The sequence below is a fragment of the Megalobrama amblycephala genome, linkage group LG20, assembly GCF_018812025.1.
Source record: "Megalobrama amblycephala isolate DHTTF-2021 linkage group LG20, ASM1881202v1, whole genome shotgun sequence".
NCBI lineage: Eukaryota > Metazoa > Chordata > Actinopteri > Cypriniformes > Xenocyprididae > Megalobrama > Megalobrama amblycephala.
In genome coordinates, this window is record NC_063063.1 from 7,352,942 (window position 1) to 7,366,808 (window position 13,867).

The 13,867-nt window shown below is 44.0% G+C and overlaps 1 protein-coding gene across 1 annotated transcript in view; it reads right to left on the reverse strand.

Moving 5' to 3' along the window:
• Positions 1-13,867, reverse strand: part of jmjd1cb (jumonji domain containing 1Cb) — a 161,012-nt gene that overhangs the window by 24,618 nt on the left and 122,527 nt on the right. The window contains 9 exon segments of the mRNA XM_048169845.1: positions 27-2,185; positions 2,640-2,812; positions 3,445-5,111; positions 6,412-6,427; positions 6,429-6,674; positions 7,093-7,137; positions 7,525-7,668; positions 7,883-8,007; positions 9,778-9,883. Coding sequence (XP_048025802.1) covers positions 27-2,185; positions 2,640-2,812; positions 3,445-5,111; positions 6,412-6,427; positions 6,429-6,674; positions 7,093-7,137; positions 7,525-7,668; positions 7,883-8,007; positions 9,778-9,883 — 4,681 coding nt within the window.

Sequence of the window (13,867 nt, forward strand, 5' to 3'; positions counted from 1 at the left end):
TGTGATGTGGACTATGGTGCACTTACTGGTACTGGCCAGCTTGAGTTTGGTTTTTTCCTTGGCACTCCGGAAAATACCATTTGGCTTCACCTCATCCTCCTCCTTCTCATTGTCTCCCTTCCTTTTCTGCAGGTCATTCTGCTTCTTTTTGTAAGTGGGCTTGGGTTGCCGTTTAGTCCTTTGTTCTAGCTTGCTCTCGCTAGAGTCTGAGTCATCACCGCTCTCCGAGCCTGATTCGTACGGACGCTTGGGGGTACGACGTGTCTTTCTGTCCTCCTGAGACAGCTTGTCCTCTTGTCCTTTGCTGTCCTTGCCCAGATCCACATCACTAGATGCAGGGGCAATCAGGTTGACAGAGCATGGCTTAATTAGCTCAGAAATGGCATTCCCGCCTTTTTCAGATTTGTTTGTGTTTTTGTCCTCCTCTGAGTGTCGTGTGAGCCAGGCTTTCTTGAGCTTGTGGTAGTTAGACTGGCACGCCTGCGCTGGTTGTCCGTTGGGCAACGGGCTGGCTTTGCTGGCAGGATTGCTGGGCATAGAATTATCCTGGGCGATGGTGGGTGAGTCCTGAGAGGATCTGACACTACTGCTCTCGCTCTCAGAGTTGCTGCTGGAGCTACGAGACTGTGCTGCAGCCAGAGCTGCTTTGGCCTTCTTCAGGTGAACATAGTTCGAGTAGGCCTGTGTGGAGCCAGCAGATCCGGCCTGAGGCAGCGAACTAGGGGAAGTGGTTCTCGAACCTCCCTCCTGCGACTCAACAACAGTGGCAGGGCGGCTTTTGGAAGCAGAGCTCTCCAGTCTGCTACTACCACTAGTGCCAGAGATGGAGAAGGACATATCTGCTCCATTGTAGCTCTGCGTGCTAAACGTGCTGCTGGCAGTAGCAATAGCTTCATTAGTCCTAGTGCTGCACACAGAATTGGCCACAACTGCCACTGAGCTGGGAATGACACCTGGTGATGCTCTAATCAGGTTTTTGTTATACTGATCACTGGGATCCTCCAAATTTGTATTTGGTAGGATGACTCTCCCAGATTCCCTGCTCTCGGCCACTTTCAGGCAGTCTGCCTCAGAGCGGCCAGCAAACAATCTGCCACCAAGTTGCTCTTTGGAGGCGATCTTGGGACCTGGTGATCCGTCGTATTTTATGCAAGTAGAAGGGCGGACAATAACAGATGCCATGGCTGCCTGCGGCTTCCCTTGGCTATTCTCCGAATGCCAGGCCACTTTCTCATGGATCTTTGTTTCTCCGCTAGTCTGCCAGGATTCGGCCGAGCCCAGCTCGGCTCCGCTTTTTTCATCCCTGAGCTCTGGGAGCAGGGTGGGTGGTTTCTGCTGTTCTGACACCTTTCCCGCTGAGCTGACTGGCTGGATAGGGGTGAGTGTGGGTGGGGAAAGGCGACCGTAGGACCCCTCCTTACGGTCAAGCGCCTGCTGGGTGGGTGGGTGAAAGACTGGCGCTCTACGTAAGGCTGGCATGCCCTTGGGCTGACTCGAGGGAGAGATGGCTGGGCTGCAGCGTTCACTGAGCGTCACCACTGAGGTACTGAGTGAGTGTATGGGTGCTTGTTGACTGAGCTGTTCGGTTATTTTGCCCACCAGTCCCTCTCCCTCTGGCTGGTGCTTAATGAGAGGGGGAGGCTTGGACAAAGACTTGGTGTGGCTAGAGTTATACGAGCCTAAAGACAAGGGGCTGGAGGCTGCGGGTGCCTTGTCAAAGTACGGATTGAGATCTTTGGATTGGAAAAGTCGTGGAGGCTCGTTTACAACGCTATTTGACAGCGTGGTGAAGTAGTTGGTTTGAGGGAGGGACTGAGATATAGAGTGTTTGTACTTGTACAGATCAGCCACAGAGTGCTCCACCTCTTTCTCATGGCTTTTGGGTTGGGAGGAAATGCGGGAGTAGGGCTCACGCTCTGTCTCTCCAGTGCGAAGTTTGGCGGTGAAGGGGGCCATTTCAATGCTCTCCAGAAGGATGCGGCGATTCTCTTCCTTATATTTGCTGGTGCGGTCGGGCCCATCCTGAGGCATGCGTGCTGGTAGTTGCTGCTTGCTATGGGGTGACTCCATGTAGAGGCGGTGTAACTCCTTGTTGGTAGGTGTCCGGCTGCGGTCCGGCTCTTGCTTGAGGTGGGCACTGGCCAGGCTACGCATAGGGTCCACAAACACATTCTTGTCCTGATCTCTGAAGAAGCAATACAAAAGAAAAAAAAAATTATGTCAGTGTGATAGAAAACATTACTCATTAAAATGTAAAAAATGTTCAGATATACCTGTGTATCTGAAAATATCAAACTTGCGTAAGTATTTTAATTCTTGAGGGATTTGTTATAGTGATGCTGGACTAATATTTGTTCTAGGGTCAGTATTACAGTATGTTCCTCCTCAGACATTAGGTAACTGCACTGGGGGTGGTTCAAATGAGTACAGACATTCAGCGGGCTATAATAGAATAGTTTAATTATGCGCACAGTCACTGAATGAGCGTACAGTGCTCCTATCACATGGCATTTGTTCCACCTCGGGTCACAAGGTATTTAACAGCTAGCCACAGTTCCAGGCACTGCAGGACTGTGGGAATGGATTAACCGTGTGTGTTAATGACAGACAGAGAGAGACACAAGTGTGTGCGTGCTCACTCTTTGTGGAGTTCTCCAGGGGTTTTGGAAAGTGGCGGGCTGGAGTGTGAGCTGATCTTGATGGGTCGATGAGGCTCTGCACTGGCTGGTCTACCCGGGACATGGCTCAAAATCCCCATGCTGTCTGCTGAGGTTACAGGGGTGGGCTGGTGCAGCCAGGGGCTGGGAGTGTTCTGCAACACACACACACACAGACAGAAGGTCATAATGCGCTCAAGGCAACATACAGTTCTCTGACAGAAGTCAGAGCACACAAATTGTGCATAAGAATGACTGTCTCTTATTCTGATATTCTGTGATTTCTCTCACATGCTTATAATGAACAACGTGAAACAAAGTGATTACAGTTGAGTTACATTATCTTGGAATATTCTGGGTTGACAGAAATGGAAGGAGTCTATAGGGAAACTACTGTATTTTTTCCTGTGGTAACAAACCTTTCATGCCATTGCTGCTATTGATAGAAGTAAACTTGTATTTGATCCAGAATGTTCCTTAAATAAGTTTTAAGTTTGACTCTAAAAGCTAAGAGATGTGTCCATACATGATACAGCACATACAAGCACATGCTCACACACTTTAAGCTTAATTGCTGTAGGGTAGGTTGTTTCAGGCTGAGTTCAAAAACAATCCCTGACAGCAGCAAGAGAAAGAGACAGAGTATTTGTCCCTCCTCTCGGGGATCTTATTTAACAACCTCAGTCACACATTGTGCATTTTAATTCACTACACATATTGGTGTAAAATACAGTCTATATAAATTATAACGGCTAGGGCTAGTAAACAGACAGGCGCACACACTTACCCTCCGAAGGCTGGAGTCTGAATTGACAGCATTCTCCGGATGTACCCACTTGTACCCAGATGGGTAGGAGTGGGTACCGTTTGGGTACTGCCAGATGATGGGATAGAGGCCGAGCTGGTTATATGAGGCACCTCCATGTGTCTGGGCCAGCAAGGGAGGGGGCTGCTGCTGGATGAACTGCTGCTGCTGGTGGGAATGGTGGTGGGCCAAGGCCAGGTGTCCGAGTCCTGCGGAGTCCAGCCGGGGATGGCTGCCCAGGAGAGAGGCTGGTGGAATTGTGGGCAGTACGGTAGGCAGCAGGTGTGGGTGGTGCACTGAGTGGCTCATAGAGGAAGAAGAGAGGAGGTGGGATGGGTGGTGTGAGCTGGGTGTGAGACACGTGGTGTGAGAAGAACCATGTAGTGGATGCAGGTGCGGGTGCAGGTATGCCACGTGGTTGCCGTCCGATTCAGGACGCACCAACGCAGGGTCCCGGTACACGGTAAAATGCTCGTTTTTGTCGACAACAAGAGGGCTTTTTGTGGATTCAGAGGGCACCCCACGGGCTGGCACAGGTTTAAAACTGGAGCGGGGTACATCCGGCTCAGGTTTGAGTGCCAAGCGGCCCATTGTAGGTAGGTTTTCAGGGTGGCGAGGTTTATGTTTAGACACCTCAGGGGATGTATTTGGTTTGGGCTTGGAGGATTCATGAACGCTGTGAGTTTTTGACTTTATGATGTCAGGTGAAGGATTGCACTTGGGCTTGAGGATGTCAGGGGACGAGATGGACTTAGGTTTGGGCAATTCAGGAGAAGGACTGAGCTTATGGGTTTTCCTGATGTCCTCAGTTAGCGAGGCATTTTTAATAACCATAGATGTATACTGCTGCTGGAGCTTCCCTCTCTCGCCCAGGGCTGCTGACTCACTCACTGATGTCACCGGCCTTATGACCTCAGAGTGGGCGAATTCGATTTTACTGCCTTTGCTGCGAGCATTCTGCTGCTGCTCGCCATCCGGCCTCCTGCACTCTGAGTGGGAGGCGTTTAGCACCAAATGTCTTGATTCGGGGACGTAGGCCTCACACTTCTGTGATGCCAACAAGGCCGATACGGCCTCAGAGTTCTCTCTGGAACTGGGCTGCGTGTTGGCATCTTCTGTGATATCAATCACGCACTTGGGCGTGTGCGTCCGAGGTGTCCCTGTGCCGTAATGGTCCTTGGGGAGGGTTTTCACAGTGCTTTTCATTTCGACAATGCAGCTTTGGACCTCTGCCGGTCCAGAGGCTTGGTTCTGTGTACAGGAGACCGGAGGAGGCAGTGGAGATCTCCTTTCTCCAGACCGTTCGCTATCTGCCAGCTGAGCCACCTCCACGGCCACCGGCTTGACGCTTTTATCCTGCATTTCATCCCAGGGAGAAAGCCTGTTGATTACACTCAACTCGTCCATGGGCTTGGATCCCTGGGACTTCTCCTCTTCCTCTGGAACTTTTGAAGTGCTCTTGCATTTGAGCTCATTTTCTGAACTGTGCTCTGATGAGGAGTCTATGCTTCGCTTGTTAGAGTTCTCAGAGTCGCTGCTCTCAGAGAGGTCAGATGCTTCTGTTTTGAGCCGCTTGAGACTACCCTTCTTGTCTTCTTCATCTGCTTTCCTCCTCTTGTTTGTCTGTTTGCTTTTGTTTTTAGAAGGATCTAGAAAAAAAAGAGACCCACTTTTTTAACACAAGAACTTTCAACACAGACACAAAACATGCCACCAGCAAATAATTCCATGCAAGTTGAGCGCATGAGAAACTCAATCCAATTGATTATTCAAGCACAGATAAGGATGATGTCATTTTGTACTTAGGTTAAAGGCTGATTGAATCTTAAGTGCTGCATTAGAAGTGTGATGGATGGGACTCTGGTAGAATTTATGCACACTTAAAATGTCCATTTCACTGCGGTGGCTGCACTCACCTCATCTCTCAAAGACCCAACACCCTGCCAAACACTGTAATGCAGGAATTATGATGGAAGGATTTAAATGATCTTTTACCAGGTGGCCATCCGGCCAAGATACTAGCACTGAACCTATCCAGTAGAAGGTTTTGTCAGCTTAAATATATAGCACTAGATTAAGTCAAACATAATAGGCCTTTGTATAACATGAAAGCCGTAATAGAGGAAAATTCAATCAATCCAGAGGAGATTCATTATGTTTTAATTCCTCTGAGTGAAGAGCTGCAATTGCTGTTTCATTTCTCATCAAAATCATAACATGACTGAATCAAAGCAATTCAGTCACAGACCTTTAGTCCTTTAAGCATAATTTATGAAAACATTTAACACAAGTAACGCAATAATCCCCACATTCACCATGTTTAGAGCAAAACATGAGAGACTGGTAGGGGACGGAAGACGGAAGCAAATGTAATATATATATATTTTTTTTTTCATTTTTTCCTTCATAATTCACAAACCTGCCACCTTTCCATATAAGAAACACATAAAACACAAAAAGTGATATTAACCTACAATAACACTGCAGTAGTGTGGTTACTGTAAAGGTCCTTGCACACCAAGTCAGAAATTTTTCGCACGTTAAAAAATAAATTCAACCTCACATTTTTCAATCACGTTTACACACTGCCTCCGAAACCTTCGTCCGTCATAAAAAAAAAAAAATTGGATTGGGTTCAATTTTCTGCGTTTCGCATCCGTAGCAAGCATTTTGAGAGGTGTTTTGACAATTCAGAGTCACCGTACAAGTGTACAATACAATACTTCCCATTTCTTTTTGTCTTTTTAAGAAGAGAGATGGCAACAAAATCTTCCTCACTCCATTTTGTATTGTTTTGCAAACCTTTTCGCAACGGATTAATTAATACACATTGGAATCAGTGTGCAAGGTTTATGTGTGTGTGGCAAATTCTAGGATGATGAATACGAAAAAACACATGCGAAAATTTTGGACTCAGTGTGCAAAGACCTTAAGAACGATCAGTTTTACCTTTTCCTCCACTGTCCTGATTTTTCATCTTTGATCTTCTCATCATCTGGAACGCTGCTGTCGGAACCTTTTCGACGTGAAGATCGTGAACCGCGTTGTTGACCTGGTGAGGACTGCTGCTGCTGGTGTTGCTGGGATACCTGCTGTTGAGCATTCTGGGATTGTTGCTGCTGCTGCTGGGCCTGAGAGGCCTGTTTGGGGGTGGAGCCAGAGGAATTCATCACGGGTCTGGGGCTGTTGGCCTGGGCACGTGTGTAATGACCCTGGAAAAACACAAAAAGAGCGCAAACACAAGCATGAGAGGACTTGTGACAGATTTAGTTTATAGAGAGTGAGAGAGAATTTTTAAGTTAAAAACCACCAATATCAAAAACACTTCCTTGCCAGCAACGACTGCACTACACACGTCTGTAAAAAAAAAAATGTGGTCACAGAGCTAGGCTTAAAAGAAGAGTTCCTATGGCTCTTAAAAATGCTTTCCAACATTATATCTCAAAATATATTTTCACCCCAAATTTAATCCATGCAAGCACAGCGCCTGAAACGTTAATCGAGGTAAGCATTTACTGGAAAATTAGCACTTATAATAAATTAATTCTAAATAACTATAATAGACAGGGATATGCAGGTGGTATAAAAGCAGCTCTAAATCTATGGAGAGAGGGGGGTGCGGCCCGGTACCTGAGTGATTCCTGTAGAGCCGCTTGGTCTCCCTCCTGTGGTCTGCTTGCATATCCCCAATTAATGTTTAAAACAGGGAAACAGAGAAGAAAACAAAGAAAAAAAAAACAAAACAAAAAAAAAACAAGGTGGAACAGAGAAGTCTTGTTAATGATGAAGGGAGCAATGATATGTGTTCTACAAGGCTCTAGTTTTCTTTAAAAAGATTTTAAAAAAAGCACATAGGAACTTTACTTCAAAGCTAGCTACAGACACAACATCCAGTAAGAAGCACAGACAGACAATGGGACAGACATGCACAAGACAGAAATACAAACTGGCATATAACACTGAACACAACGTTAATCCAGGAATGCAGGTGTGCTGATCATCTAGCAACAAAAGCACATATAGGCATGGAGATATGTGTGTGCTCTTGTAGGTTACACTCACGTGGGCAGTGTTGCTGTTCTGGCTAGAGCGAGACCTGCGTCGCGACGTGATGCCGATGTTTTCTCCTTTCAGTAAAGAATGGACCACATCATCCAGAAAGGTCATCTGTACCATGGAAGGGTCAACGTTCTGAGGCTCTAGTACCTGCACACAGAGTCAGAGGAGAGAGCAAATGTTTTTTTTAAACAATGAACCATGAAAGGCATGCTTTAAAATCATTACAAAGCAATTTTCTGTTTTATTGTAATAATAATAATTCTGACATTAACAATAGCAGGGCGTCTCATACCATATTACATTATTAAAGAATATGCAAAACATTTTAGCAAACTAAAACATTTTATGGTATCAGATGTACCTGGTCATTCATGACAACCATAGTGCGGCTGAAGAGATCGTGGTGGGTGATGATGCCCGTGAACCACTGGGTGGCTGAGTCCTGTCTGTAAACTCGTACACGGTAGCCATTCAATGAATAGGGACCTGGAGATTTCAGGAACCAGAAACAATTTCAAAAATACACTTTGATTTTTAACAGTACACTAATTTAATAACAATCCCTTAAATAGATAGTTTACCCAAAAATGAAAATTATCCCATGATTTACTCACCCTCAAGCCATCCTAGGTGTATATGACTATCTTCTTTCAGACAAACACAATCAGAGATTATTTAAAAATATTCTTAGTCCTCTGAGGTTTATAATGCTTGTGAATGGGTGGCCAAATTTTGAAAACAACAAAATGCATCCAACCATAAAAAAATAAATCCATTAGAATCCAAGGGGTTAATAAAGGCCTTCTGAAGTGAACCGATGCGTTTGTGTAAGACAAATATCCTTATTTAAAACAAGCTTCTGGCATGACAGCCATATGCTCCCTTTCACAACCATTATAAACCTTGGAGGACTAAGGATATTTTTAAACATATCTCAGATTGTGCTCGTCTGAAAGAAGATAGTCTTATACACCTAGGATGGCTTGAGGGTGAGTAAATCATGGGATAATTTTCATTTTTGGGTCAACTATCCCTTTAATTTCAGTGTGTCATATCTACTCTATAAACAGTGGTTTCATACACATTATCACCAAACCTTTTTAATTTGCATTAATTTTCCAATTCATTTCAACAGAGCAGGAGTCATATGGACTACTTTCATGGTGCATTTTTGTTCTTTTTTTTGGAGCTCAACAGCCCTTGGTCACTGTCTACTGTCATTGTACTGAAAAACAATGTGAGCATTCTGCAAAGCTCTCTTTTTGTTCATTCTGGGTGAACTTTACCTCAGGGATGATACATCAATCCTTGTATCTATATGCTGTTAGGCGCAGTGAATGCTGGCAGGTTTCCAAACTGACTGGAGCTCATTAGTGCAGGGCAGGTCATTCCCATTAATTACTCCTGAACACACCGCTCATATGCCCTGCTAGAACAGCTAACCCTTTCACTGTCCTTCGTGCCTACAACAACCAAAATGCATCTCCCTCACATACGTTTCACATGCACATAAACCAAGGGGCGACGTCTGCACAAAACCACAGACCGTTTATTTCTTTCTTTTTGTGCTCTGTTTCCCCACCAAAACCTTTGGCTTTGAGATGCTTTCCATTCTGCCCTTGTCAACTGCCAAGTTCAACAATTATCACTAATTGTGGGCCTGGAATTTTGTTATGGACTTTGTAAACAAGACCTTCTGCCAAGACCACAACAACACCCTTACTTCTGTAATTCTTACCAAGTGAAAAGGGAGGGACTTTTCTGTTTTGACTCCTGAATAGTGGGCATTCTGTACCAGAAAAGAGCTACAACTGAATGTGAGTTGGCAGTGGGTTTAGGAAGAATTACTCCCACCCCAAAACACTTTGACCAGGAAACGGAGGCTGAAGGTCATGCGAACATTACAATGGTAACTTATCTTTTTTAAATCTATTGTTATTTGCCATTATTGTCATAACTATTGTTACATGAACATTGGTACTAAACCTGGAATTACGAGTTCAACCAAAACTGTCAATTTAAATAATATTTTTGTTGTTGAGTAATCATTTAATCTCATGTAACATACATAACCTGAGATCACTTTAAGCAAGTAAAAAATGTAATTTTTCAATTAATGTTGACTTAACATAAAAAGGCAGGATGGTGGGCACAAAGTACTGACGCTGTGTCATCTAAAAAGCATAGATTTAAAAAAAAAAAAAAAAGTTTCGAGTTGGCCCTTTAGAATAATTGATGAAATGTGACCAAAATTACCTTGCATAAAAATTTCCTGAACTTTTTGGTCTTTCACCCAGGCTTTCACTTCTTCATGGAGATGTGGATAGTCCCTGAGAACAGGACTTAAACTGTCCACCTCATCCTGCAGAAAACAAAAGTAAAATGTTAGCATATCACTTACGAAACTACAAAGACACAATGCAAAGTCGAATCAGTGCTGGAGAATGAACCCACTGAGCAGTCACAGCATTTTCTATGACCTCTTAAATTAATGGATGAACTACAATTTACCGTTGTTTGTGAAATTTTGAGTTCAAAATTCAGTCGTTTCAATAGGAATCAGTGCAATATGGAGTTTCGAGTAAGGGTGAACAATTTCTCCACGTAGATTCTGTATTGGGTTTAACTTGGTCACATTAATTTGCTGCGCTGACCACAGTAAAGCTGCTTGGTTGGAAAGTGAACTCTGTGTAAATGGTGCTTCAAGCATCACTATGGCCCTGTTTCCACCTGGTATTAGATGCATTTTGTTTAATCGGATCACAAGTGGACGACAGTAAATACAGATGTTAACGGGGTGTAAAACTTGTGGGTGAGATGCATTTTAAGCTTGTCCACTTTTGACCTCTTAGGTAGTCGAAAACGCATCCGACCGGATTGCTTTTGTAGTGTTAACGCTCATGTGGTCGAATGCGTTCAAACAGCCACAAAAGACCGCCTACTCGCCGTCTACTGACCTAAAGTGTAAACATTATGTGAGCCCGCTAGCCAGATGGGAATTAAACTTTGTCGGTTGAAGACCCAAGTTTGGTTTGAAGACGAAAAGCGTACCAAGCACAATGTTCTCTCACCATTCTTGATTTCTAAACAAGCACTTACCGCGTGGTCTTGTGGCTGTCAGAGCAGAAATGTAAGTTGCTGCTCTCAGTATGTTTTTCCGTAGAGTAGCGTATGTAGCTTAGAGATGTATGAAGCACAGTTCACACAGAAGTCGCTTTCAAACCATGCAGCTTTTTGTTTGTCAACACGGCAAATTCATGTGACCAACTTGAAAAATAGCGAAATCTGCAAAGGGAACTTCACTTCAATCGCATGGATTCCTAGTGAAAAGACTGGATTTTGCACATTAAATTTCACAGAGCAACAGTAAATGTGACTGCATCTTAAGTCTGAGATTAATCTTAAGTCTCAGCAAACTGTATGATTTGAGGTGTCATACATGTTTGTAGTGATCTAAACAAACCCGTAAGCCTTAGTATGAGCAATAGCAATAGGCATTGCAATTACCAGTAAAACATTTCCAATCACAGAGAGATTTGAACGATCTGATGAAGGCCAGTGACCCACCAAATCTGAAACAAGCACAGGAAAGCTCTCACACCTCCTCACGCATGGCAACGCTACATTTCCGCTTCCCGAGCCCAGCAGTGAAGCAGATGTGTGTGTGTGTGTGTGTCAGGGTCTAGCAGGGTGAGAGGGATATCCGCCCTGCACTTCCATTAATTGTTGATGGTGATGAGGAGTGAGAGGGGGGGGGGGGGGGGCTGACAGGAGCTCCAGTTATTTACACAATCACACAGCAGGCCTGGTGAACACATGAACTGAGTCCTGAAAATACCCCACTGCTGCCACACACACATACACACACACACACACACACACACACACACACACACACACACACACACACAGTGTGTGATTGCTGGCTAAGTTGAATGACAGCAAATATCTGATCAGAAACGCAGGTACTTCAATAGGGCCATATTCAACCTTTGTGTAGAATTTTATCTATCCTTCTCTTTGACCCTTTAGGGGTGGTCACAATACACTTTTCGTTCCACTAACTGTGGGAGAGAAAAAAAATGCAAATTCACAACGTAATGTCTTTGCTAAATAAAAGCAACGCAAACTTTAAATTTGCAGGATTGCAGCATTGCAGTAAAGTGGAGTAAATTGCGTATTTTTACATTTTGGATGTACTATGTTGAATTATGTTTCTTAGTAAGATGCTACGGAGTGTTACATCATATTACAACCGTTGTAATTTCCGTAGTAATTTTGTGTGCTCAAAGTCTAGTTTAACTGCAGCTTTAGAATTAAACCAGCTGTTTTCAATAGAGCTGTGCCTTAAAGAGTTCTATATGTAATATATGTACGTTTCTTTACTTTTGGCGTGAAATATGCCATCCATGACATGTCTCTTTTAGGTCCTCCACTGTGGCTCACAACAAATGTCAGATAAGGTTTGTAATTTAGAAGTGAAACCAGCAAAAATGAGCCCATAAAGTAACATGTTTGCATCTGATTGAGGATATGTGTATATTGGAAACTAAGTGGCACTGTGGTTTGTCTTAAAAATATAGCATTGCATCACCAGTGTGCCTAATCTTGGGCAAAAGTAAACTGTTCTATCCTCCTTACCCTAGTGACAACCATTGCATTACTCACACACACATACAAACGCCTTCATTCCAGTTTTCATTTTAAAGCAAGAGCATTGCCGGACACATGATTTATTTATTGGCCTGCAGTTTACACGGGGCACTTTCTCTCTTGGTGGCATCCAAGATTGGAATCTATTAGGACAGCCTGGTTTCCCCATCGCCCTTCCACTCGACAGAAAGAAGAGCATCCAAATAAAACGAATATTATTTCATGTCCAAATGTTTCTGATCAGGGCAATGCACACTAGCAGGAATGTGAAGCAGCTCACAATCAGACGAATGACGAATGCTGTGCATAAGCACAATGAAATTTAAATCACAGAGAGAGACGTGATCTCATTCCTACAGTCTGGTCTTCAGCAAGACTTCAGCTGTAATCTCATATCCTCCACCTCCTCTGCACACACCCCCTTGTGAAGGACGGAGCAGATGCACTTTTCTTTCCATCCCCCCCACCCCATTCCACACCGGGCTGCCATCCATCACTTTAACAGCAATATGTTCTAGGATTTTCCACATGGCGCTGCGGTGGAAGACACTGCGAAATAGGGTGGTGCTCAGCACTGGGGGAAATAGGAAAGTGCTTCCAGATCCAAACTCTGACCCAGATAAAAAAAAAGCTTCCTTCCCCTCTCTTGCACTCTGTCCAGCGGCCTGCAGCCTGGGAACAAGGCTGGGCGTGGGTCTTGCACTTTTCTCCACTTGTCTCCATGTTCTCGACAAACAGGCTGAATTCAACATTCAACAGCTGAAGGATGTCATCAGAAGTGTTCCGTACTGTTCCCAGGCTCTCCGAAAGAATCATACTTCAGAGACATTTTGTTTGTATTGTCCATGTGACATCATTCATATTTGCTGTTCTAGACAGGCATAAGCCACAGAAGTGTGTCTGGCAATAAACAAAAATTAGTCTTCACTGAGATTTGGTGCCATGCAGACCCATAAGAATGTGCTATAAGGTGCTGCCCGTAAAATGACAACATGGTTTCTAATGAGATCCAGAATCCATGTCTGTGCACCATCTGTGTTTACTGATGAACTGATGCTTATCAGATGAGACTGGGATTCACAGGGACTAGAGACAGAGGTGGTACAAATATAACCATAAAATGTTTCCTCCCATTGTGCAATTACTTCTGACAGCTATATAATCAACAGTAGTGCTTTATCTAAAGACTAAAAATCCACTCGGCCCGAATGATAACATAATCAAGTCTGTGATCATGTGTGATGACTGATAGAACACTAATAAACAAAACTAGAACACTCCAATTATAAAATTGTGCAGCTTGTTTGCAGTGTAGATGAAGCATTACACCATGTCCTGACCAAGTTTCCAGTGACACATTTGTAAATAAGCCAAAAAAAAAAAAGTCCCATGATCCTCATTGGGATGTTAGCTGGTTAGGATAAAAGAAAATTCATATATACATGGAAGAGATAACTTTTACTGTCGTTCCTGGTTAGGACATTACTCACTTAGAAGCAGCATTAAGGTGTGATCATTGTGTTGTCAATTGTCAAGTGTTACGATGCATGAAGCACAACTCACACACTTTCAAACCAAGCAGCTTTCTGCTGGCCAAATGAGGTAAATACACTTGAACAACTTGAACCCGTTGCAAAATGTGCGTGGGGAAATCTTTTGCCCTCATGTGAAATTCCCAATCATGTGGATTCCT